Genomic DNA, 21,775 nt, shown 5'->3' with positions numbered 1-21,775 from the left:
GAAGACGACCGGAAGACCAGCCGCAGGCGCGCCGCCACCGGAAGACGACTGGAAGACCAGCCACAGGCAGGCCGCCGCCGGAAGACGACCGGAAGACCAGCCGCAGGCAGGCCGCCGCCGGAAGACGACCGGAAGACCAGCCGCAGGCGCGCCGCCACCGGAAGACGACCGGAAGACCAGCCGCAGGCGCGCCGTTGCCGGAAGACGACTGGAAGACCAGCCGCAGGCACGCCGCCGCCGGAAGACGACCGGAAGACCAGCCGCAGGCGCGCCGCCGCCGGAAGACGACCGGAAGACCAGCCGCAGGCGCGCCGCCACCGGAAGACGACTGGAAGACCAGCCACAGGCAGGCCGCCGCCGGAAGACGACCAGAAGACCAGCCGCAGGCGCGCCGCCGCCGGAAGACGACCAGAAGACCAGCCGCAGGCGCGCCGCCGCCGGAAGACGACCAGAAGACCAGCCGCAGGCGCGCCGCCGCCGGAAGACGACCGGAAGACCAGCCGCAGGCGCGCCGCCACCGGAAGACGACTGGAAGACCAGCCACAGGCAGGCCGCCGCCGGAAGACGACCGGAAGACCAGCCGCAGACAGGCCACCGCCGGAAGATGACCGGAAGACCTGCCGCAGGCAGGCCGCCGCCGGAAGACGACTGGAAGACCAGCCGCAGGCAGGCCGCCGCCGGAAGACGACCAGAAGACCAGCCGCAGGCGCGCCGCCGCCGGAAGACGACCGGAAGACCAGCCGCAGGCGCGCCGCCGTCGGAAGACGACCAGAAGACCAGCCACAGGCGCGCCGTTGCCGGAAGACGACCGGAAGACCAGCCGCAGGCAGGCCGCCGCCGGAAGACGACCGGAAGACCAGCCGCAGGTGCGCTGCCGCCGGAAGACGACCGGAAGACCAGCCGCAGGCGCACCGCTGCCGGAAGACGACCGGAAGACCAGCCGCAGGCAGGCCGCCGCCGGAAGACAACCGGAAGACCAGCCGCAGGTGCGCCGCCGCCGGAAGACGACCGGAAGACCTGCCGCAGGCGCGCCGCCGCCGGAAGACGACCCGGAAGACCTGCCGCAGGCAGGCCGCCGCCGGAAGACGACCGGAAGACCAGCCGCAGGCAGGCCGCCGCCGGAAGACGACCGGAAGACCAGCCAAAGGCGCGCCGTTGCCGGAAGATGACCGGAAGACCAGCCGCAGGCGCGCCGCTGCTGGAAGACGACCGGAAGACCAGCCAAAGGCGCGCCGCTGCCGGAAGACGACCGGAAGACCAGCCGCAGGCAGGCCGCCGCCGGAAGACAACCGGAAGACCAGCCGCAGGCGCGCCGCCGCCGGAAGACGACCGGAAGACCTGCCGCAGGCAGGCCGCTGCCGGAAGATGACCGGAAGACCAGCCAAAGGCGCGCCGTTGCCGGAAGACGACCGGAAGACCAGCCGCAGGCGCGCCGCTGCTGGAAGACGACCGGAAGACCAGCCAAAGGCGCGCCGCTGCCGGAAGACGACCGGAAGACCAGCCAAAGGCGCGCCGCTGCCGGAAGACGACTGGAAGACCAGCCGCAGGCGCGCCGCCGCCGGAAGACGACCGGAAGACCAGCCGCAGGCAGGCCGCCGCCGGAAGACGACCGAAAGACCAGCCGCAGGCGCGCCGCCGCCGGAAGACAACCGGAAGACCAGCCGCAGGCGCGCCGCCGCCGGAAGACGACCGGAAGACCTGCCGCAGGCGCGCCGCTGCCGGAAGACGACTGGAAGACCAGCCGCAGGCAGGCCGCTGCCAGAAGATGACCGGAAGACCAGCCAAAGGCGCGCCGTTGCCGGAAGACGACCGGAAGACCAGCCGCAGGCGCGCCGCCGTCGGAAGACGACCAGAAGACCAGCCACAGGCGCGCCGTTGCCGGAAGACGACCGGAAGACCAGCCGCAGGCAGGCCGCCGCCGGAAGACAACCGGAAGACCAGCCGCAGGCAGGCCGCCGCCGGAAGACGACCCGGAAGACCTGCCGCAGGCGCGCCGCTGCCGGAAGACGACCGGAAGACCAGCCACAGGCGCGCCGCTGCCGGAAGACGACCGGAAGACCAGCCAAAGGCGCGCCGTTGCCGGAAGACGACCGGAAGACCAGCCGCAGGCGCGCCGCTGCTGGAAGACGACCGGAAGACCAGCCAAAGGCGCGCCGTTGCCGGAAGACGACCGGAAGACCAGCCGCAGGCGCGCCGCCGCCGGAAGACGACCGGAAGACCAGCCAAAGGCGCGCCGTTGCCGGAAGACGACCGGAAGACCAGCCGCAGGCGCGCCGCTGCTGGAAGACGACCGGAAGACCAGCCAAAGGCGCGCCGCTGCCGGAAGACGACCGGAAGACCAGCCACAGGCGCGCCGCTGCCGGAAGACGAGCGGAAGACCAGCCAAAGGCGCGCCGTTGCCGGAAGACGACCGGAAGACCAGCCGCAGGCGCGCCGCTGCTGGAAGACGACCGGAAGACCAGCCAAAGGCGCGCCGTTGCCGGAAGACGACCGGAAGACCAGCCGCAGGCGCGCCGCCGCCGGAAGACGACCGGAAGACCAGCCAAAGGCGCGCCGTTGCCGGAAGACGACCGGAAGACCAGCCGCAGGCGCGCCGCTGCTGGAAGACGACCGGAAGACCAGCCGCAGGCGCGCCGCCGCCGGAAGACGACCGGAAGACCAGCCAAAGGCGCGCCGCTGCCGGAAGACGACCGGAAGACCAGCCGCAGGCGCGCCGCTGCCGGAAGATGACCGGAAGACCAGCCAAAGGTGCGCCGTTGCCGGAAGACGACCGGAAGACCAGCCGCAGGCGCGCCGCTGCTGGAAGACGACCGGAAGACCAGCCAAAGGCGCGCCGCTGCTGGAAGACGACCGGAAGACCTGCCGCAGGCGCGCCGCTGCCGGAAGACGACTGGAAGACCAGCCGCAGGCGCGCCGCCGCCGGAAGACGACCGGAAGACCAGCCACAGGCGCGCCGTTGCCGGAAGACGACCGGAAGACCAGCCACAGGCGCGCTGCTGCCGGAAGACGACTGGAAGACCAGCCACAGGCGCGCCGCTGCCGGAAGACGAGCGGAAGACCAGCCAAAGGCGCGCCGTTGCCGGAAGACGACCGGAAGACCAGCCGCAGGCGCGCCGCTGCTGGAAGACGACCGGAAGACCAGCCAAAGGCGCGCCGTTGCCGGAAGACGACCGGAAGACCAGCCGCAGGCGCGCCGCCGCCGGAAGACGACCGGAAGACCAGCCAAAGGCGCGCCGTTGCCGGAAGACGACCGGAAGACCAGCCGCAGGCGCGCCGCTGCTGGAAGACGACCGGAAGACCAGCCGCAGGCGCGCCGCCGCCGGAAGACGACCGGAAGACCAGCCAAAGGCGCGCCGCTGCCGGAAGACGACCGGAAGACCAGCCGCAGGCGCGCCGCTGCCGGAAGATGACCGGAAGACCAGCCGCAGGCGCGCCGCCGCCGGAAGACGACCGGAAGACCAGCCAAAGGCGCGCCGCTGCTGGAAGACGACCGGAAGACCTGCCGCAGGCGCGCCGCTGCCGGAAGACGACTGGAAGACCAGCCGCAGGCGCGCCGCCGCCGGAAGACGACCGGAAGACCAGCCACAGGCGCGCCGTTGCCGGAAGACGACCGGAAGACCAGCCACAGGCAGGCCGCCGCCGGAAGACAACCGGAAGACCAGCCGCAGGCGCGCCGCTGCCGGAAGACGACTGGAAGACCAGCCGCAGGCGCGCCACCGCCGGAAGACGACCGGAAGACCAGCCGCAGGCGCGCCGCCGCCGGAAGACGACCGGAAGACCAGCCAAAGGCGCGCCGCTGCTGGAAGACGACCGGAAGACCTGCCGCAGGCGCGCCGCTGCCGGAAGACGACTGGAAGACCAGCCGCAGGCGCGCCGCCGCCGGAAGACGACCGGAAGACCAGCCACAGGCGCGCCGTTGCCGGAAGACGACCGGAAGACCAGCCACAGGCAGGCCGCCGCCGGAAGACAACCGGAAGACCAGCCGCAGGCGCGCCGCTGCCGGAAGACGACTGGAAGACCAGCCGCAGGCAGGCCGCTGCCGGAAGACGACCGGAAGACCAGCCGCAGGCGCACCGCTGCCGGAAGACGACCGGAAGACCAGCCGCAGGCAGGCCGCTGCCGGAAGACGACCGGAAGACCAGCCGCAGGCAGGCCGCTGCCGGAAGACGACCGGAAGACCAGCCGCAGGCGCGCCGCTGCCGGAAGACGACTGGAAGACCAGCCGCAGGCAGGCCGCTGCCGGAAGACGACTGGAAGACCAGCCGCAGGCGCGCCGCTGCCGGAAGACGACCGGAAGACCAGCCGCAGGCGCGCCGCTGCCGGAAGACGACCGGAAGACCAGCCACAGGCGCGCCGCTGCCGGAAGACGACCGGAAGACCAGCCGCAGGCGCACCGCTGCCGGAAGACGACCGGAAGACCAGCCGCAGGCGCGCCGCCGCCGGAAGACGACCGGAAGACCAGCCGCAGGCGCACCGCTGCCGGAAGACGACCGGAAGACCAGCCGCAGGCGCACCGCTGCCGGAAGACGACCGGAAGACCAGCGCAGGCGCGCCGCCGCCGGAAGACGACTGGAAGACCAGCGCAGGCGCGCCGCTGCCGGAAGACGACCGGAAGACCAGCGCAGGCGCGCCACCGCCGGAAGACGACTGGAAGACCAGCGCAGGCGCGCCGCTGCCGGAAGACGACTGGAAGACCAGCGCAGGCGCGCCGCCGCCGGAAGACGACCGGAAGACCAGCCGCAGGCGCGCCGCCGCCGGAAGACGACCGGAAGACCAGCCGCAGGCGCGCCGCCGCCGGAAGACGACCGGAAGACCAGCCGCAGGCGCGCCGCCGCCGGAAGACGACCCGAAGACCAGCCGCAGGCGCGCCGCCGCCGGAAGACGACCGGAAGACCAGCCGCAGGCGCGCCGCCGCCGGAAGACGACCGGAAGACCAGCCGCAGGCGCGCTGCTGCTGGAAGACGACCGGAAGACCAGCCAAAGGCGCGCCGCTGCCGGAAGACGACCGGAAGACCAGCCAAAGGCGCGCCGCTGCCGGAAGACGACCGGAAGACCAGCCAAAGGCGCGCTGCTGCCGGAAGACCAGCCGCAGGCGCGCCGCTGCCGGAAGACAACCGGAAGACCAGCCGCAGGCGCGCTGCTGCCGGAAGACGACCGGAAGACCAGCCACAGGCGCGCCACTGCCGGAAGACGACCGGAAGACCAGCCACAGGCAGGCCACCGGAGGGGAACACCATCTGTGGACGTGCAGAGCTGCCGCCAAAGAAAAAACATGGCAGAGTGCCGTCCGGCATAGGTCCTGCTGCTGCGCACCCCCTGGGATCCTCTCGCGCACCCCAGTTTGGAGACCACTGCTCTAGATTATCCAAAAGTACATTCTTTGTTGGTTAATCGGCTGCATCTAAATTCTAAAGTGACTCAGGGCCTGCTTTCTGATCCAGCACCCGGACAGGCCCTTCTAGCCAAGGCAGGGGCCCCACTCCTTTCTGGGCAGGGTTGAAGGGACTTGACCTACTCCCGGGGGTGCTTGTTCTGAACCTGTCCCCACAGGAAGACCCCGGTGTGGGATTTGAAGGACTGATTCCTACCAGAGCCGGTGCTGGGGTGATCACTGGTAAGCTCTTCAGCATGCATATAGGTTCTTTTATTGTTTTCAGTGTTTTCTTTGTCCTGCTTTCACCCCAAGCATGCCCTTGTTTAGAAAGGGCTGCCCAGTAACTTACACCTATGGATAATTATGCTGTTGAGAGCCTCTGAGGGGAAGGCACAGCAGTCAGCTCAGGCAGTCTGACTGCTGGGGAATTCACATTGGAGGCAGGGAGCTGTGCAGCTCAGTAGGGAGAGAGACACAGGTCTCCACCTAAGAGAGGTGGCGGCTGAGGAGCTGGGAGCTTGAGAGCGGCTGCTGTGCTGGACCAGAAATGCCCTGATCTGTGACAGAGCCCACAGAGAAAAAGAGAAAATGTAAAAAATACAAGAATTGGAAAAAACATGTTCTCTATAAATCTCCTTTATTTTCCCTTCTGTGTAATGAAGTGGTACTTAGTGTTCCCAGAATTTCACAGTGCAGGTGACACAAAGGATACAGAGGACAGCAGAAGTGCAGTGCTGTAGCTTGACACCAGGGTATCTTATCTTTTCCAGTAACAGGCATCCTGCATCCCTGACATTCTCTGTACACTTGTGATCTGCAATGGAAAATAGCCCTACAGCCCAGCGTTTCCAATCCTTATTTATAACACATGCCCTCTCCACACAAGCTCCATGTGAAGCCTCCCTTACTCTCAAGAGGTTTCACAACATCGAACAGCATTTACTGCTGGATTTGGAATCCAGCCACACGTACAATCTGAGTCCTATAAAATGCTGTAACTCATGTAGGAGGGCAGGGTCGGGATGAGTGACAAACTGGTTTTCCACTGAATGCATCCGATGAAGTGAGCTGTCGCTCACGAAAGCTTATGCTCAAATAAATCCGTTAGTCTCTAAGGTGCCACAAGTCCTCCTTTTCTTTTTGCAAATATAGACTAACACGGCTGCTACTCTGAAAACTGGTTTGAAATTCACTTTTATCTCACATCAGTTTGAAACAGAACAAACAGCGGCAGCAGGGGGCGTGTGTGCTGTATACCTGTGCTGAAGTTGGACGATCGATCCCCAACCTGACCAGCAGTGCCGGGAGTCAGATCATGGTCTTACAAGCAGTCACTCCTTAGAGAAGGGGTGAGGTGCTGAGCAACTCCAGCACTAGCAAAGACAAAGCACCCCGATGGTACGAACAACAGGCCCCATCCCCGAGTTACCAGACGCATCTACTCTCATTAGCTGCAGAGATAATAGGAAGGTTTCTGAGGAGACACTTATTGTCATATTGCCATTTCACTGTGAAATACTAATAAAAGGAAAGAAATGGTGCCCCTTGCAGCATCCACTCAGGGCTTTGTACTCAGACTATCCAGGCATTTCAGTGTCCTGTGGGGATGGTTCTTATTCAGTGTGGGTGTCTGGAGGTTGTTGAGAAGGCAGGCTAGGCAGGGCCAAAGGGGGGCCAGCTAGTGCCAGCCATGAGGATGCTATTTGTGCTGGGGACACCCACCCACTGGGAGCTGGACTGAACCTCCCCCACCCCAACTCATTCTCCCTAGCACACTGAGCACCCAGTGACTGTGGCATCCCTACCCTCTCAACCCAGAGGGGGTCCAGGACAGCAGTAGGGCTGGGGGCTGCATGATCGGGAAGTACTCACAGGACACCCTGGGTTAAGCAACAACAACAATCCCTCTCTGCTGTTTCCTACAGGGGTTCTTGTTTAACCAACAGACCTGAATGGCACAGTCCCTGGCTACAGCCCTTCACAGAGTTAATGACCTCAACACTGAACTGCCAGCCAAGATCCCAGGAAGCACCACCCATCTCCAGAGAGCCCTGTCCTGACTTTTGATCAGCAAACCATTGCTTCTCCCTCTGAGGGCCCTCATCCAGCCCTCTAGTGAGCACTAAGGAGGCCCAGCTGCATGAGAGCCTTCGCTCAGCCAGGTGCACAGCTGAGATGCTCAAGCCCCTGACAGGGATTATTAACCCATAAATCTCCATGCTGCTGGCTTGGTCAGCATGGCTTTCTCCATGGGATCCAGTGAGCCAAGCTACAGCAGGATCCATGAACTCTGTCACAATGGACGGGATGTGACAATCTGCCCGGCCCATCCCCAGGGCAGTGGATCTGGGTGGGAGATTCTCAGTAGGAACAACTGGTGTCTTTGGGGCCGGAGGGCAGGAGCAGCTGTGCCAGATGGGAGCAGCTGCCGGGGCAGCCCGAATGTGGTTTTATTCCAAAACTGGGCCAGAAGCCAAGTGCCTGTTTGTCTTCCAGCGGTGAAAGTCTGCCCACGAAGGGGCATTTCTAGGGCTATCTAAGCCCTGGTCTCAGGGCCTGTCACTCCAGCAGCCAATGAGAGAGTCAGGGAAGGTTCCAAACCCCTTTAGACCTGCTCCCTCCCAGCCCACGTCTGGGCCCTGGCTCTAGTAGTGGTTCCGTCTGCTCCCTGGTTACAGTGCCTGGAGAGGACGGCCTCTCTCTACTGAGATTTTGCACTTGCGGAGCTGTCTAGTTTTTTCCTAACCTGACCCTGCATAATTAAGCCATTTAGAGGTCATGCTGCTGTTATCCCTAGAGAGCCGTGTGACTCAGCAATATCACGAGGACGGGAAGCAGAGAAGTTGTGACTGACCTAGTTCTGATCTAATGGAAAAGGCTGCTTTTGTTTCCCATTTTAGCTCTTTTCTTTGAGATATCTACGAGCATTGCCACAACCAGCCTGCCCTTGGCAAGATCCCATTAATGAGAGAAATCCATCCTGGAGGGAGCTCAGCTGGCCTCTTTACACCAGGAACAGATTTGTCCCATTATAACAAACCTTCCCCTGCCTCCTCCACAGCGCAGTGGAAAATGCCCTTGGAACAACAGGGAGTATGACGGAGTGAGGACTAGGAAGGGGCCAGACCCCGTCTTTTCTCAGTGTTCCACAACACAGATGTGGGCCGAAGCCCTGATCCTGCCCCAACCACCTCGTGCAGAGAGACGTGGTGTTCCAGAGCCGGTCCGTCTCTAGCTACCACTGATCAGTTTTAAGATCCGAATACACACAGTGAGTGGGTGCTGTCAGGCCAGTTATTTAAAGTGTGGCTCAGTAAATATACAGCCAGTCTGCAAGTGCAGTGGGCAGGTGCGTCATGATGTGCAGCCTCACGCGCCAGTGGGCCTCCATGGGATTGTACCGGGTGTAAGGGTACTTGGAAGTGAGCGCATCCGTGATGTCGTTCAGGACGAGTGACATGTCCTTCAGGCCGCTGTTAATGAAGGTCTTCATCAGGGTTATCTGGCGTGTGAAATAGGGTTTCCCATAGTCTTCCCGGACAGTTTTGCTGGCTCCTCTCCACAGCTCCTCTGCTTGGGCTTCGATGCTCTCACGTGTCAGAATACCAGTAGCAGCTACAAAGTTGCTGGGTTCAATGAGGATAACGCGGACTCCCCAGCGATACATTTCCTGCCGGAGGCAGTCAGAGAAGGCTGCCACGCCAAACTTGGAAATGCAATAGGAGGAGCGGGAAGGGCTGGCCATCCGCCCTAACATGCTGGTGATGTTCACCACACGACCTGGAGTGGACAGAGATAGGAAAAGGAAATTGGTAACCTCTGTTCTGAGCTAGGCAGGATAGACACCCGAATAGACTCGTGACAGGATAACCTGTTCAGGGAATAATCTCCAGACAACATAAACTCTGTGCTGGAGGACAAGGGGCTCCTCAGCCAAGACATGGCAGCAAGCACCCTCCTTTGATCCTCATGCTACTGACACATCCTCTCCCTCAGCCCTGGCTGCTGACTGACTTCCAGAAATCACGCTGTCGTCAGGGCTCCCCGACACAAACATGGTTAATCTCATCACCGGTCATCCTCTCAGTCTACCCCCTCTCCTTCCTGTGCCTGGAAGACCTTGCCCCTTTCCAGCTCCAAACCAGGAATAATTCCATTGATACTCACGTTGTATTTGCTAGCTGGGTGTTAGCCAAGGAGGAGCAGGGGACAGAAGATGAGGCAGCCATGTTTGTTGTGGGCACATGGATGGGGATTTCCGAGGGCCACGGCCACTCCATCCATTCCATAAATTCACCAAAGAGCTGCAATCCCCATTTCCAGGTAATAATGAATACTGAGCAAAACCTCAGACAGGGCAAGCTTAGGAGCATTTGGGGCCCAAAGCTGGGAGCCCCAGGACTCTCTAGGTGGCCTTCTCTCCCACCCCCACTTCCCCATGCCAGTGCAGGGGAGGTTTCTCTGGTGCCCATTCACATATTGGTCTGTGTCTGGAACTGGGGCGTGCGTGTGTGGAGAGTGATGGGAGAGGGATGGAGCTTTCCTGTTAAACAGGAGGGGAGGGAGCTGTGATTGCGGCCCTGCTGCAGCTATGATAAAGGAGAGACATCCTGATCCCTCAGGGACAGCCCATACTCACCACAGTGCTCTGTCAGCGCAAAGTGGTTTGTACTCCAGCAGGGCTGGGAGCAGGAGCAGTAAACCTCCTCTAGCGTTTCATCCAGCTCCTGGGGAGCAGTGCCCTGGGGAGCCTGCAGCCGCATGTTCAGCTACATTAGCTGAACTGACCCTGAAAATCCTCTCAGCTATTGCAGTAATAAGGAGTTTTATGGGGCCAAGCTTTGGGGCTTGAAATGTTAGAGCCACATGGAGCAGAGTGGCACATTTAGTTTCTACACTGTTGTTCACACCCTGTATGCACCTTCACCATGACAACGGAACAGGAATAACAATATATAAACTTGGCTGGGCAGTTACTTATAGGGCAGCTGGGATATATTTAGCAGCACACAATATAAATGATATCTGGAAAAAACATCTCAGTGTCACCTCTTGTGTGTCTGTGTCTCCCTTCCCAGAGCAGGAGGCTGGGCTTGCATCCGCCTACTGCCTCCAAAGTCCTCATATTTATTACCTCACTGGCATGTTTAGCTGGGCTGGCTTTTTGGGAAGCATCTAAAATGGCTCTGTGCATAGATATTGTTATAACCTCATTTATCATCCTTGCTATAGCTCAGGTCCCCTCAACAACAGGAGTTACACAAGGTGATTTGCTATAGATCTGCAAAGTGCTCATATTACGGCCAAATACTGCTCTCCATCATGCCTGTACAGCCTCAGGGGCTTGCACAGGTGTCACTGAAGGCAGAACTTGAGATGGTTTCTAGTGGCTTTTCCCTGTTGCTTTGCAAAGCTTCTCTCTGACTGCGGCCATGCCAGATGCCATCTGTACCTTTAGCTCTGCGAACAAGGGGCAGGAAAGCCTTGGTCATTCTGACAGTTCCCCACAAGTTGACGTCAGCCACCTCCTTGTACTTGTCTATGCTTGTGAATTCCACCTCTCCGAAGGCTGATACTCCAGCATTATTCACCAAGCCCCAGAGACCTGACAATAAACAAAAGAGTTAAAGGGTTTAAGTGGGGGTCCCTCAGGGAGAAACAGCTCTTCCGGGATTTCATCTTCTCTCAGGGTAAAACAACCTGCTGGCAAAAACAGGACTTTTTCATCTAGGACAGTGAAATACACCAACAACACCGCAGTGGGCTACTGTAACATGGGAATAACAGGAGTAGGGATGTAAATATTGTTTTAAAAGTTAATTGTTTAAACGATTAAAAATATTTCATTTAAACGGTTAACCGATTAAAGGGCCAGTCGGCATGGCTGGGGCTGCTCCAGCCGGCGTGGGGGTTAACAGTTAAGGCGGGTTAACCAGTAAGACAAATGCTTAACGGTTAACATTTTACATCCCTAAACTGGAGAGACAGAAGAGCATCAAGGCATTGACTCAAAGCATCAGGGAAGTTAGTGAGGGGCCAGCACCTGACCCTCAGGAACGTTGCTTGCTGTGATGTCGTTGGCTCTCCTGAGGCTGGGATGGACCTGTATCTGTCCCACTAACCATGGCCCACTCTGGCTGGTGTTTGACTGAAGAGCACAAACAAGAGAAATCGGCAAGAGCTCTCCAGCAGCGGCACAGTGACCTCTTCCAGCCAGAGAAGATGAAGGATAACACTTGATTTGGGGAGCCTAACCTGGGGACTGATTTCCAGAGGGGCTGAGCAGCCATGGGTCCCACCTACTTGTGGGGGAATGAGGGTGCTCAGCACCTCTGAATAAACAGGCTCAAGATGGGCACCCAAAACATCAGAGGCCACTTTTGAAAGTCCTGACTTAACCGTGGCACCTCTGCAGGGTTCTGCCATCCAAGTTCTTTCTCCGGTGTTTGCAGAGGGCAGCAACTTGTAACCAGCCCACAATTTGGCTACTTTCAATCCTTACTACAGCAGAACCTCATTCGTTTGCACTAAAGACACGGTTGTCTTTAGGATTGTCTGCAGGATTGAGTCCTTAGATTTTACGTTCTTCAGAGTAAGGACTCTGTCTTTCTTCTAAAGTCCTGTTTATATCCATATGGTGTGATGTAAGCAATAACCAACGATAATGACAGAGCAAACAATAGGAAAACAAGGATCAGACATTGCAAAATTCTGACCAGTTATTTAGTCATGTATTTATTATTATTTCTGTTGTGGTAGGGCCATCATTATCAGGGTCCCCATTATACTTATCTGCTCACCTGTCCTACCACATAATGAACAAGCCCCTCTGCCCAGCCAACCATGGCAGACTCCAATGTCCCTTGTCCTCTTTGAGCAAGTTCTCCCATGCTGCTCCTTATGCCTAGAACGCTCGCTCCTATTCAGTTCCTTTACCCTCTTTCAAATCACTTCTCAAATCCCGTTTCTACTGTGATGGTCTCAGCTAGCTAGCTCAGGTAACAGGTAGGCAGGTGGCCTGTTGGAAGAGCCACTTAAACCTCGTGTTCATTTATTTTGGTGTCTGTGTACATATGATTATTTTTAATTGAAGATTGTAAATTATACAAATAGCTAATCCAGGCAACGCTGTGTCTCTGTTTCTGCTATACATACTGTTCCCATCCCCTAGACACATTCTCCCTGTGTTACACACCCACCTGCTAAGCGTTGTCCTTATTGTAGACTGTAAAGTCCTTGGGGAAGAGACTATCTTAAATTATATCTTTGAGCTGCACCCAGCTAAATGAGGCCCCGATCCTGATAAGGGTCTGTGTAGGGGTAGCACCCACAGATAATAAATAATGATAAGAGTACTACGGTATTAGGACACAGAGTGCCTGATTAATCTCTGGTGTAATTTCACAGAAGTCAGAGAGTTCGGCAGAGACTTGCATTGAATGAGTTTGTCATGACTTCCCCGAGGCAGAGAGAGAACAGGGCTTACAGCAGAGCTTTGGCACAGGAGTTCTTGGCTCCCTGCCATGTTCTGGAACAGGTCTCTCTGTAACCAGAGCCTGTATAATAAATTTAGTACATTTAGAACCATTTATGAAAAAGCTAATTAAAGCAGTTAATCCTTTATGAGATTCCATCATTAGTCAATCATATCATAGTAGTCTGTAACATAACTTTGATAGTCATCTGGCACACGTTTAAAGAGCATTATCATTATTATTTGTTCAGTGTCAACATTGGTGGGTGCCGCCCAAGACCAAAGAGAAATAGAGACACCACCCACCCCAAAGAGTTTAGCATCTCAAAGCCCAGACACTCCGTCTGGAATGCTGTGCTTTCTGTGTGTTTTGGAACAAATTCTACTCCTGAGGGCATTCTGCACCAAAAAAATTAGAATTTGGCGCACAATATTTTAAAATTCTGCAAATTTTATTTGTCAAATAAATGTGGAGGCTCCAGCATGGCACTGGAGAGCACAGGCTAGTGGCTGCACAGAGGTGGGAGATCACTGTGCAGCTGCCTCCTGGGACATGGATTCAGCAGTGAGGCTGCACCCAACTTATGAAGAGAGACTGAGGGAACTGGGATTGTTTAGTCTGCAGAAGAGAAGAATGAGGGGGGATTTGATAGCTGCTTTTAACTACCTGAAAGGTGGATCCAAAGAGGATGGCTCTAGACTATTCTCAGTGATAGCAGAAGACAGGACAAGGAGTAATGGTCTCAAATTGCAGTGGGGGAGGTTTATGTTGGATATTAGGAAAAACTTTTTCACTAGGAGGGTGGTGGAACACTGGAATGCGTTACCTAGGGAGATGGTGGAATCCCCTTCCTTAGAAGTTTTTAAGGTCAGGCTTGACAAAGCCCTGGCTGGGATGATTTAGTTGGGGATTGGTCCTGCTCTGGGAAGGGGGTTGGACTAGATGACCTCCAGAGGTCCCTTCCAACTCTGATATTCTATGATTCTAACCCTGACACAGCACAAGGACCCAGCCTGCCCCAGAAACACCCCAGGGCCCTGCCCCTCTGTGTGGGCAGGAAGGCTCAGCAAGACAGGATTCAAGTGTGGAGGGGCTTAATGTGGGGGGATCCAGGTGTGGGTTGAGAGGGCTCTGTGTGGGGCAACCTGGGTGCGGGCAGCTCAGTGGGGAATCTGGTTGCAGGGGGGATCTGGATGCACAGGGGCTTGTTGGGGGTTTCTGGGTGTAACGGTAATGGGATTCTGCAGGGGGGTCCAGGTGAAGGTGGTTGGGGCTCAGTGGTGGGGGAGCCTGGGAGTAGGAGGGATAGAGCTTGGCAGGATAGTCTGGGTGGGGGACTCAGTGGGGGGTTCAGATGCTGCGGGAGTGGGGCTCAGTGCGGTGGGGATCCAGGTGTAGCTGGTTGGGGCTCAGTGGGATAGGGATCCAGGTGCACCTGGCTCATTGGGGTGGTCCAGGTGCAAGGGGAGTGGGGCTTATCAGGAGGGTGAGGCTCAGTGAGAGGATCTGGGTATGAGGGGGTCTGGATGAATGGGTGTTGGGTGGGTGGGGGAGCAGCTCCCTCTACAGGAATCCCTCCCCCTGCAGCTGAGGAGCAATGCGTGCAGGAAGCTGGGGGGAGGGGGGAGCAGTTTGCAGAGCTTCCTGCAGCTGGGAGAGAAATCTGAGGGTGGGTCTGACCCAGCCCCAGATGCCGTGCAGGGGAAGAGGAAGACCCGTTCTCCCCAGCCCAGCTGGGACTAGCAGCTGAGCCTGGCACAGGGTCGGAGCCACCAGCCAGGTCTTCCCCAGTCCCGCCTCCTGCCCCACAGTGATTTACCTCTCTGCCAGCTGCCCTGGGCACCCAAAACATACTGCTGGGGAGGGTCGCATAACCGCTCTTGTGGCTTCCCTTTGCTTTCCCTTCAGAGAGTCAGAAAGCCAAGGAAAGTGTGGGCCCCTTACTGAATGAGGGAGGCAACCTAGTGACAGAGGATGTGGAAAAAGCTAATGTACTCAATGCTTTTTTTGCCTCTGTCTTCACTAACAAGGTCAGCTCCCAGACTGCTGCGCTGGGCATCACAACATGGGGAATATGTGGCCAGCCCTCTGTGGAGAAAGAGGTGGCTAGGGACTATTTAGAAAAGCTGGACGTGCACAAGTCCACGGGGCTGGACGAGTTGCATCCAAGAGTGCTAAAGGAATTGGCGGCTGTCATTGCAGAGCCATTGGCCATTATCTTTGAAAACTCGTGGCGTACGGGGGAAGTCCCGGATGACTGGAAAAAGGCTGATGTAGTGCCAATCTTTAAAAAAGGGAAGGAGGAGGATCCTGGGAACTACAGGCCAGTCAGCCTCACCTCAGTCCCTGGAAAAATCATGGAGCAGGTCCTCAAAGAATCAATCCTGAAGCACTTGCATGACAGGAAAGTGATCAGGAACAGCCAGCATGGATTCACCAAGGGAAGGTCATGCCTGACTAATCTAATCGCCTTTTATGATGAGATTACTGGTTCTGTGGATGAAGGGAAAGCAGTGGATGTATTGTTTCTTGACTTTAGCAAAGCTTTTGACACGGTCTCCCACAGTATTCTTGTCAGCAAGTTAAGGAAGTATGGGCTGGATGAATGCACTATAAGGTGGGTAGAAAGCTGGCTAGATTGTCGGGCTCAACGGGTAGTGATCAATGGCTCCATGTCTAGTTGGCAGCCGGTGTCAAGTGGAGTGCCCCAGGGGTCGGTCCTGGGGCCGGTTTTGTTCAATATCTTCATAAATGATCTGGAGGATGGTGTGGATTGCACTCTCAGCAAATTTGCGGATGATACTAAACTGGGAGGAGTGGTAGATACGCTGGAGGGGAGGGATAGGATACAGAAGGACCTAGACAAATTGGAGGATTGGGCCAAAAGAAATCTGATGAGGTTCAATAAGGATAAGTGCAGGGTCCTGCACTTAGGACGGAAGAATCCAAAGCACCGCTACAGACTAGGGGCCGAATGGCTAGGCAGCAGTTCTGCGGAAAAGGACCTAGGGGTGACAGTGGACGAGAAGCTGGATATGAGTCAGCAATGTGCCCTTGTTGCCAAGAAGGCCAATGGCATTTTGGGATGTATAAGTAGGGGCATAGCGAGCAGATCGAGGGACGTGATCGTTACCCTCTATTCGACATTGGTGAGGCCTCATCTGGAGTACTGTGTCCAGTTTTGGGCCCCACACTACAAGAAGGATGTGGATAAATTGGAGAGAGTCCAGCGAAGGGCAACAAAAATGATTAGGGGTCTAGAACACATGACTTATGAGGAGAGGCTGAGGGAACTGGGATTGTTTAGTCTGCAGAAGAGAAGAATGAGGGGGGATTTGATAGCTGCTTTCAACTACCTGAAAGGGGGTTCCAAAGAGGATGGCTCTAGACTGTTCTCAATGGTAGCAGATGACAGAACGAGGAGTAATGGTCTCAAGTTGCAGTGGGGGAGGTTTAGATTGGATATTAGGAAAAACTTTTTCACTAAGAGGGTGGTGAAACACTGGAATGCATTACCTAGGGAGGTGGTAGAATCTCCTTCCTTAGAGGTTTTTAAGGTCAGGCTTGACAAAGCCCTGGCTGGGATGATTTAACTGGGAATTGGTCCTGCTTCGAGCAGGGGGTTGAACTAGATGACCTTCTGGGGTCCCTTCCAACCCTGATATTCTATGATTCTATGATTTTTCTGTGGGGAAGCAAAGAAATCTGCAGGGAACATAAATTCTGAGCATGTGCAGTGGTGCAGAATTCCCCCAAGAGTAAAATTCTGAATTATATTTTCAGTAAAAATTGAGATTCTAAATGGACACAGCATCACTCTGATTCTGTGCCCCCTGGTTTTGTCAAGAAGGTTGGGTTGGAACTTAGCACAAAGCAAGCCACTGTTTCTATGGGCATGTGTTACTTTCGCCCAGCTGTCTTGTGTTGTGTTGGGCTTGCCACCAAGAGTCACGGTGTGGTGTTTAGTACTGTACACATAGGCACATCTCTTGCCCAAGTAGAATTCAGTCTTGTCCCAGGTCTAACTCCGTTAATTTTCAGAAGGGCAGTATGATCTCTTTGTTTTGGAGGCCACACTTATAGCCAGCAAAAATGACCTTGGACCACAATCTCCCAGACATGGTGTTGCCCTGAAGTCTTGATCCCAACAGGCCCCCATGGCTCTGGCCCAAGATGGCAGTGAGAGGGAGCCGCCATTAGCATGCCTATGGCAGTGAGTGACTACATAAATCTCCACGAAGGAGGGACTGCCCACCTATCCAGATGGAGAAGTACACAAGAGATACTGTGCCCATCCCTGCTAGGAACCAGACTTTTATCTCATTGCCACTGTCTGAGAAGCAACAGTGAGGTTTGCCTGAAAGCTCTCATTCTGTACAGCATAGCTCTGGGCCACTGCTGCTAACCTGTTCTGCGTGAAAAGTTTGGGGAGGTGTGAGAAGGTGTGGAGAGGAATCTGATGAGACAGGGCAGGTGTGGAATGGTTGTGCAGGAAGGACAGAATTGTGCACAGAGAAAGCACATTCAGGGGAGGAGGTGGGAATTGACTTCTGGTTATTTCTTCCTTATATTTAATAGCATCATTCATGTAGGGATTAAGGACCTTGTTGTGTACTTTGAATGAAGTTTGGGACTATCTTTCTGCCACACTTTTAATGTGCCCAGCACCTTAACACCTGCCAGGACCAAGGAAAAAGCTACTTCTGGCCCTACCCCACCTCTTGGATGGAGCAAACCCCCAAGTGCTCCTGTGAGGATGTCCCTGGACAGAAAGCTGTGAGGAGATGCTCACTACCCTGACATGTCATGTGCTTATCATCAGTCCTGGTCTGAGGCTGGTGGCTGGTTTACTCCCATGTGGGTGGCCGATCAGGCTCTATGAATACAGTGGAAAAGGCATAGTGTGATCCACTGGGGCCAAGAACCCTCACAAACTCCCCGAAGCAGGCTCAGATACAGAGGGGAGAGATGGAGAGGCACAGGGAGGTCCCATTTCAAGCTCCATTCCCCACAGCCAGCCTGGTTACCTGCAGTGCTGCCGAGTAGTAACTTTCTTCAAATCAAGCAGGAGCCAGGCCGTTCGTAGTAAGAGGCATAGGTGCTGACTCCATGGCTGGAGCACACACGGGGAAAAATTAGCCAAGCTCCCCTTACCCCTCGTCCCAACTCCTCCTCCTCCCCTGAGCGTGCCACATCCCCGCTCCTCCACCTACTTTCCAGCGCTTCCTGCCCAGCCACCGCCAAACAGCTGTTTGACAGCGTTAGCACACTCTGGGAGGGAGGGGGAGGAGCAGGAACGTGGCGCACTCAGAAGAGGAGGCGGGGAAGAGGCAGGGCTGAGGTGGGGATTTGGGGAAGGAGTTGGAATAGGGGCAGGGAGGGGTGGGAAGAGGCGGGGCCTCATGGAAGGGGTGGATTGGGGATGGGGCTGGGGGCAGAAGGGGGGAAGTCGCTGCCTATGGTAAGAGGTGGCTGCTGTCTGCCAGCTTGTGTCTGCTGTCATGCAACAGTCCAGCTCCCCTTTGCACCTTCCAGAATGTGACAACAAAAAACTAAAGCCAGGAAATGCCTCCCACACAACAGTCAGATCCATTACTAAGCCACTCAGATAAACTTAACTCTGCCCTAGTGGGGTAATTCCTCCTTAACAAGGGTTCATGTAAGTGAATTAAAAAGGCAACTGGCCTGAGAGCAAAGGCTCCCCCAGCTTGTAATGTTATCCCCACTACCTTTCTCCGGCTCCTTCAGATTGTTCTTCACAAACTCCACAGCCTGAGCCACTTCTTGGTCACTGCACACATTTAGCTGCAGCACTTTCATGCGATCTGATTTCATGCTCTCCAGCTCCCTGGTGCCATCTCCATTCTCACCCTGCCCAAGAGAGAAAGGAGAGAGAGGATGCCCTGCTCAGACAGAACAGCAGTAATCTAGCCCCGCACCAAGGACACAGGCTTGCGCTGTTGGAAATGTGCATACAGAGGCGGCGCCCAGATGGCCTATGCAATCACACAATGCGAGTCCAACCTTCGGGAATTTACCTCCCATTTCTGTCTCAATTTCCCCACCCAGCAAATAGACTGACTCTGTTTCTCCCTTCCTCACAGGTGGACTCATTGGTAACTGTTTGCCCCGCACTTGGAGGGTGTAGAGAGTTAGGTAAGTGCTGACCAGTGTCAGTGCTCTGTGGGTAACAGAGCCAACATTTTCAAAAGGATCACAGAAGTCCAGATTTTCTGGACTTGAGAGTAAAGGCTTTTCTGGCAGCTTCTCTGAATAGCTCACTCTCAAAATTCCTACCCATTCTAATTAAATGTATTCTTTCATTCTCTTTCAGAAGCAAATGCAAGACTACAATGCCAAAGGCAATTCCTTGCTGGCTGAGTCTGAGAGCAAACAGTCTAGTGCTATAAGAAAGGAAAGGTATAAAACACTGAAAGGTGAACATTCTGTATAACAATTTGCATCTTTTACAAAAGAGATCAGGAGGCATAGTAATGGAAGTATCAGGGAGATGCAGTGACCTCTGTGGGGAGAGTGGCAGCCATTCAGACACCTGGTTCACAGCAAGATGGGAAAAGGAAACGCTGGGTAAGGACATCAGAATAAAAGCTTACTCCACCCTGAATAATGAGGTCAACTCCACTTTTCTTTATGACCAGCTTCTTGTCCAGTTTTACTTCCAGGATCTCATGCAATAGCACAAAGCTGCAATATTTAGTTTGCAAGCACTGAAATGAAAATTGAGGGACAATATTTCCCCTGGAATTTTAAATAGAATAATGGAAACCGTTCTTAGGTGCTTAGTTTTGTTGGGGTTATTTTTGGTTTTGTTGCTGTGTGTATTTTGTATTTGTTGCTGTGTATTTTTTTTTTTTTATTAAACAAAACTTATATTTGAGACCAAATTCCAAATTGTACCTGGTCATTGCCAGGCAAAGCAGGCAGGATTTGGGACTTGGCTTTAAGGTCTTTTTGGGAGTGGGGAAGGAATGAAAAACAGAACAAAAAACAAACACCTCTACAAGGTGGAATTCAATTTCCCTTAGCTCAGCCATGGACTCCAGGGAATCCAGGCATAGAATCATAGAATATCAGGGTTGGAAGGGACCCCAGAAGGTCATCTAGTCCAACCCCCTGCTTGAAGCAGGACCAATTCCCAGTTAAATCATCCCAGCCAGGGCTTTGTCAAGCCTGACCTTAAAAACCTCTAAGGAAGGAGATTCTACCACCTCCCTAGGTAACGCATTCCAGTGTTTCACCACCCTCTTAGTGAAGAAGTTTTTCCTAATATCCAATCTAAACCTCCCCCACTGCAACTTGAGACCATTACTCCTCGTTCTGTCATCTGCTACCATTGAGAACAGTCTAGAGCCATCCTCTTTGGAACCCCCTTTCAGGTTCTGTCATCTGCTAGCATCTTAGAGCTGATATTTAGGTCACCCCTCCTTCTTATCATCAATTTTATCAGGGAGGAGACATTTGCATTTTGATGGGCTGCTATTAGTCAAAAACAACAAGGAGTCTGGTGGCACCTTAAAGACTAGCATTTATTTGAGCATAAGCTTTTGTGGGTAAAAACCTCACTTCTTCAGATGCACTTCTGATTGATCTGATTTCTCCTGTACTTGCATACTAGCTTCCAATTATTGTGGGCAAAAAGGACAAGTCAAGTGTAGTCCCACATCATGTTACAGTAGGTGAGGAGATTGCCTGTCTTACCCCACAGGTACCTGCTCGACTGCCTTGGCAGGAAGGCTGAAGTAAATATTGCATATTTACTTAGTTGCTTTTATTGGTGTTGCAGATTACCTGTCTCCTGTTCAAAAGTGCCTTCCTCTGACAACTTCAGCTAAGCAAAAGGGTCATGTGGTTAGTCAGAATGGCCTAACTTCCCACTTCAGTCATGCTGATACAGATGGGGTAACTCCATTAACTTCAATGTGGAGTTACTCCAGTGTTACACCAGTGTAACTGAAATCAGGATCTGGTCCCACAACATTTCCTTTTAAAACTTAAATGTTTCCAGGCATCACAGAAACACAGGACGAAGCAGTTGAACTTCCTGGGTCACTGGACACAAGACACGACAGCACTGCTCACACCTTTCTATGTACGTGAAAGGAAACTTCCCAAAGTGTGATGTTGGCATTTTGGTAGGCATTGTGTCAGCATCACAATGTTATGCTCCCTTTTAAAGCAAATTGTTTATATGCGGTACACTGCTGCTCACTGTATCTTGGGAAAACGTTGTTAAAACTTAGCTTTGGATCATACAAAGAGCTTTTCAGCTGCTTCACAGTGAACGAAATGAAGCCCATCCAGCTCACGAACAGAGACTTACTGTATCTGGGCTCAAGGCACTTCTTGTTAGCTCAGAGCTCTAAGAACCAGGGCTCCCTAAGCAAGTTTTCTCCCCCCTCAGCCCTAACTAAAATAAAAAGAAACACATTTCCAGTACTTCTGCCAAACAGCCATTGGTCAATGACTTGGAAAAACAGTGTTGCTCTTTAGTATTTCTCACCTAAAACAAGAATTTTCTTCTTCAGCCAAGGAGGATCAGTTACTGCCCTAAACTCCTGCAAATCACTCAGTGCTGAGAGAGTATACTGATTTGGAAGGTCTATTTTTATATCAAATAAGCATCAGAATAACTGTCTGACATGGCTGCCCACTGCAGGGCTGGCCCTGCCCCTCCATGGTTCACCTCTTCCTTACCCCTCTGGGGCGATGTGAGCTCTGGGAGGGCTGCGGGAGTGCTCAGGCGAGGCACGCTTCCCAGGACTGTTGGGGTGTCTCACCATATCCCCCCAAGGGTTCTGCTCTGTGCCTCCTACTCCCAGTGTCTCCTGAAGGGTCTGCCTGAGTTGCCTCCTGGGTGGTTTTTTAGGGCTGTGTCACTGACCCTCGCTGCTCCTGACTCTGCACC

General features: G+C 54.9%; 1 protein-coding gene and 1 pseudogene across 1 annotated transcript in view; both read right to left on the bottom strand.

Moving 5' to 3' along the window:
- Nucleotides 1-5,994: 5,994 nt before the first annotated feature.
- Nucleotides 5,995-21,775, bottom strand: part of LOC144269917 (D-beta-hydroxybutyrate dehydrogenase, mitochondrial-like) — a 48,445-nt gene continuing 32,664 nt past the window's right edge. The window contains exons 3-5 of the mRNA XM_077825979.1: nt 18,579-18,720; nt 10,827-10,979; nt 5,995-9,154 (exon numbers count right to left, since the gene is read on the bottom strand). Of these exons, the coding sequence (XP_077682105.1) occupies nt 8,685-9,154; nt 10,827-10,979; nt 18,579-18,720 (765 nt within the window). The 3' untranslated portion in view covers nt 5,995-8,684. The remainder of the gene's footprint in view (nt 9,155-10,826; nt 10,980-18,578; nt 18,721-21,775) is intronic.
- On the bottom strand, nt 11,425-16,970 carry LOC144269898 (large ribosomal subunit protein eL33 pseudogene; annotated as a pseudogene).

Source organism: Eretmochelys imbricata, chromosome 9 (genome assembly GCF_965152235.1).
Source record: "Eretmochelys imbricata isolate rEreImb1 chromosome 9, rEreImb1.hap1, whole genome shotgun sequence".
NCBI classification, from domain to species: domain Eukaryota; kingdom Metazoa; phylum Chordata; order Testudines; family Cheloniidae; genus Eretmochelys; species Eretmochelys imbricata.
Note: the sequence above shows the minus strand (reverse complement) of the source record. Positions and strands in the feature narration are given on the sequence as shown.